The sequence below is a fragment of the Triticum urartu genome, chromosome 2 (genome assembly GCF_003073215.2).
Source record: "Triticum urartu cultivar G1812 chromosome 2, Tu2.1, whole genome shotgun sequence".
NCBI lineage: Eukaryota > Viridiplantae > Streptophyta > Magnoliopsida > Poales > Poaceae > Triticum > Triticum urartu.
The window spans coordinates 333,433,871-333,438,358 of NC_053023.1; the positions used below are offsets into that span (position 1 = coordinate 333,433,871).

Below are 4,488 nucleotides of genomic sequence, written 5' to 3' on the forward strand. Positions count from 1 at the left end.
ATTTGAACAATTATTTTAATTCCGGACCATTTGTTATTGTTTTAATTATTCAGATTTATATTGCTGTTGTATTGAGATTTTGTGTCTTTGGAGATGCAAACTTGGGCAGCCCGGTACATATTGGAGCACATGGATGACATGGGTCTCCCGATTGTGATCGCTCTGTGGCCGGTGACCAGGATAGCAAGCATACTTACTACTCCTATATACAGTACATACAAGTAAAGTAAAGAAAGTAGAAAAGGTAAATATCATCACATTGTGTTTACTTGGTTTGACCACCGTTGGAGTCTGACAAGTCAGAAGGGAGACTAGAGAGCAAGCCATCCGCGCGCGTGACTGAGCTCCCACTTTTCCAAACCATGGGGCAGCGGCACCACCACCGCACCGCTGCCCACCCTTAGGGACGCCGGCGCCTTGCTCCTCCTCCTCCTCAGAGCACCAAGCCGGCGCCGGCGTCTTCCCCTTGCTCCATTTCTTCTCCTCAAGTGGCCGACCCGCCGGCGTGTCCCCCCTGCACCCTCTGCTCTGCTCGCGTGCGGCACCAACACGACGCCGGCGTCTTCCTCCTCCGCCTCGCCTAGGAAGGAGTCGCGCGCCTCTCTCCATCATGTCGTCACCTCTCTCCGTCGTCGCCGGATGCTTCTTGCTCCTCGCCGCATCCGCCATCCCCGGATGCGTATGCGTCAACGACGACTACAGCATGCAGACCATCGCGACGTCCCTCGGCGCGGACCGTGCTCTGGGGTGGGGCAACGACTCATCCCCGTGCACCCACGGCTGGACCGGAGTTGTGTGCAATGAGCGTGGGAGGGTGACGGCGATCCGCGCGCGCAACGCCAGCCTGAACGGCACGCTGCCGGGGGAGATTGCGTTGCCGTGGCTGAAGGAGCTGGACCTGCGGGACAACGCCATCACCGGCCAGCTCCCCAGCACCGTCTTCCTCCGGCTGGACAACAACAACTTCACGTCCGTGGCCGTTGGGTTCTTGGCCGGCGCGAGATCGCTGCAGGTAATGATCTACTGTACTTTGTTAGTTCGATATATAATTCAGTTAAGTTCATTCTCAGTTGCTCAATGTGCCAACTCTGTGCTTGACTTGAATGATGAATTAGCAGCTCACTTCAGTTCAGTTTAGGATTAGGAATAGCGCTCGAAAACGTTTCAGGCAGTTAGTCAATTTTGCTTCAGACGTATGCTTTTTCTGAAAGATAGCAGATTTGGGTGGATGAACACATGGTTAAGGAATCTTATGAGGTAGGAGTAGTGTTTTCTTTCTTTGTTTCTTTACATTGGGAGAGGTAAAGGGAGCAGAGGGAAAGGCAGCGGCTGGCACAATATACTGCTTGTAGATCATTGAGGAGTGCAACCCACCCAGTGTCACAATTCTGAACTCTGCAATCTTTCAGAATTTCTGGTGCAACTAATGCCCCTCTACTCATTTTCCTTTTATTCACTTTGTTCAACCGAGTAGAATTGCTTAGTCGGCTGTTGGCTTTATTAGTTGAAAATTTGCAAGTGGTTGCTTAATGAGTCTTCTTCACTTATTTAAAGGGACGCCAAAAGTCTGTGCCTTCTGGTCATTGCTGTTTCTAGATGTTTTACATCTTCAATTTACGAAGTTAATCTTGATAAGTAACTACTCCCTCCGTTCCTAAATATAAGTCTTTGTAGAGATTCCACTATGGACCATATATGGATGTATGTAGATGCATTTTAGAGTGTAGATTCACTTATTTTGCTTCGTATGTAGTTTATAATGAAATCTCTACAAAGACTTATATTTAGGAACGGAAGGAGTAGGTTGCATGGTCTCAACGTTTTCTTAGCATGATCTGATCTCAGTTGACTTATCATCCTACCGTTTGTAAATAATAGGTTTTTTAAACTTGAAAGAGCACACACTTCAGTTATTTCACTTCCCATTGATAAACACCACACAGTAAGCCTGTGTCGATCTAACAAAAAAATCCGTTGGGAAATTTACATGATATTTTCTACAAAGATGCACTCGCATAGTAGTTGTGTTATGCCGTGCGAAAGAAGACACTGACAAAATTTGTAGAAGCAGTTATCTTTCTATTCCAATGTATGTGATACATCTTATGTATGAACCAAGTTTATATTTCAACTCTTTCATATATTTTTCATCATTATTCAATATTTGTCTATCCTTGATTTTCGCCTTCATTACCACTTTGAACATCACTTACTAGTCTAAACTGAAAGGAAAACCATGATGCAGGTTTTCACCATCAGCAACAACTCGCAGCTTGAGGGTTGGGATCTCCCAAACAATCCTCACACGATTGGCAACCTCCAAGACTACATCGCCAACAACGCTAGCATCACCGGGACGCTCTCGAGATTCCTCGGCTCCAGCACGTTCGCCGCCCTCGGCAGTCTCTCTTTGGGGAACAATCGGCTCACCGGCGAGGTTCCGACGACGTTCTCAAGCCGGACCCTCACCCACTTGGATCTGAGTGCTAACTTCCTCTCGGGGCCATTGAACTTCATTGCGAAACTTCCGGAACTCGAAGAACTTCGACTCGACCGGAACAGCTTCACCGGGCCGTTACCTGACTTCAGCGGACTATGGAGCCTCCAGGTGGTTACTCTTGCGCATAACAATCTCACTGGTGTTGTGCCAGCGACCCTAGTCCGACTCGAAGGTCTCTCTTCTGTCACACTAAGGAACAATCTATTCCAAGGGCCACTTCCAGTGTTCGCAGGATCGGTGCAGACTGATGTTGCTGAGGCGTCCCTCGATAGGAGTTTCTGTCGTCCACAGCCCGGGCCATGTGACAGCCAAGGTTGTCAGAATCGTGATTTTGAATCGGATCGGAGCTCCGATGACAGGATCGCAAATCGTAGAATCTTCACTATCAGGATCATAGAAACGTAGATTCTATGAACTAAAATCGTAGAATCATAGAGGTTAGTTTGGATCATAAAGTCGTAGAATCGTATAACAGAATCGCGATTCTGACAACAGCCGTGTCGAGTCCTTCATCACCATCGCCGGGGCACTTCACTACCCACAGATTCTTGCGATGAGCTGGAAGGGGAACCACCCCTGTGACGGGTGGCTCGGTGTCCACTGCGACAAGAGCGGCTCCATCACCGGTGTCAACCTTTGCCGCCTTGGGCTCAACGGCACTATCCACCCCGCTTTCGATGACTTCAAGTCTCTCGTGGCGCTTCTTCTTGCAGGCAACAACATCACCGGCGTTGTACCGCGTTCTATTGCGGGATTGCCGTCTCTCAGGGTCTTGGACGTCTCCCACAACTCTTTGGAGGGCACCATGCCACGATTCCGAAGCACCACGACGATCTGGGCTGAAGGCAACCCGAACCTCACCGTCTCAGGCACCTCCCAGGCGTGCATCTCGAGCTTCGTTGTGGCCGCCATGAGGGTCATTGTTGTTCTGTTTGTTTGATTAGATGGTCTTTGCGATGCTTAAGTACTTGCTTAATTAGCTGCTGTCTGTGATGATTATCTTAGGATCGGTACTCAGTGCTATGTTATCATTTATGCTTGTGCTGCAATTGAACTGAAAAGTAATGTCTCGGCCAGGGCCGTGAGAAGTTGAAAAAAATTGTTTGCTAGTATTTTCACATCTATGTTTTTTTTTTTGAGGAATTTGGCAGTTTTGCTGCCAATATATTAAGTAGGAGAAAACAAATACAAATTCCTTGTTTTACAAGAGGTTGGGGTTAAGGTGTCCCACACCAAGCTAATACAGAACTAGTCAGGCTCAGGTTCTGGTGCTTTTTGAACATCGGCTATCCAGCAGAAGGAGAAAGTCGGTTGCAATATACTCCCTCCGTTTTTATTTACTCTGCATATTAGAGTTGACTGAAGTCAAACTTCGCAAAGTTTGACCAAGTTTATAGAAAACAATATAGACATTTATCATAATAAATCTATACGATGTGAAAGTACATTTAATAATAAATCTAATGTTGTTGATTTGTTATTGTATATCTTAATATTTTTGTATATAAACTTGGTCAAAGTTTGTAAAGCTTGACTTTGACCAAAGCTAATATGCGAACTAAATAAAAACGGAGGGAGTATCTTTCTTCAGTGGATAAAAGAGCAGCTTCATTTAAGAACTTGCGCTCGAGGACTCGCCTGTTACACTCTTTCCATAGATTCCATGCAGTGCAGATTGCAGTGGATACATGTTTCTTGGGCAAGTTGCAGGTGTGCTCGTTTGACCACTCCATGATGGACTCAGTTTCTTGGGCATGAGTGGCCAAAGCAGGGGTGTCACTCCAGTTCGCAACCTGCTGCCAAACTGTTCTAGCATAGGAGCATTTCAGAATAAGGTGCAAAGGGGATTCATCTTCTTGATCACATAGGTTGCATGCATCATTACAGGGAATGCCATGAATCTCCAGATTGTCATTTGTTTGGATTCTTCCCCGAAGCCACAGCCACATGAAGAAACGACACTTGGCAGGAACCGGGGCCTTCCAAAG

At 46.8% G+C, this 4,488-nt stretch overlaps 1 protein-coding gene across 1 annotated transcript; it reads left to right on the forward strand.

The window, feature by feature from the left end:
• Positions 1-372: 372 nt before the first annotated feature.
• LOC125537220 (receptor protein kinase TMK1-like) lies at positions 373-3,554 on the forward strand. Its single transcript, XM_048700526.1, has 2 exons — positions 373-1,012; positions 2,246-3,554. The coding sequence occupies exons 1-2, from the start codon at positions 611-613 to the stop codon at positions 2,903-2,905; spliced, it is 1,062 nt and encodes a 353-aa protein (XP_048556483.1). The 5' UTR covers positions 373-610; the 3' UTR covers positions 2,906-3,554.
• Positions 3,555-4,488: the final 934 nt, after the last annotated feature.

What these genes read in the sequence shown, in the direction of transcription:
- LOC125537220 (XM_048700526.1), top strand. Translation starts at nt 611, where the DNA reads ATGTCGTCACCTCTCTCCGTCGTCGCCGGATGCTTCTTGCTCCTCGCC. An exon ending in CCGGCGCGAGATCGCTGCAG is followed by an intron (nt 1,013 to 2,245) that starts GTAATGATCTAC and finishes ACCATGATGCAG; the next exon opens with GTTTTCACCATCAGCAACAA.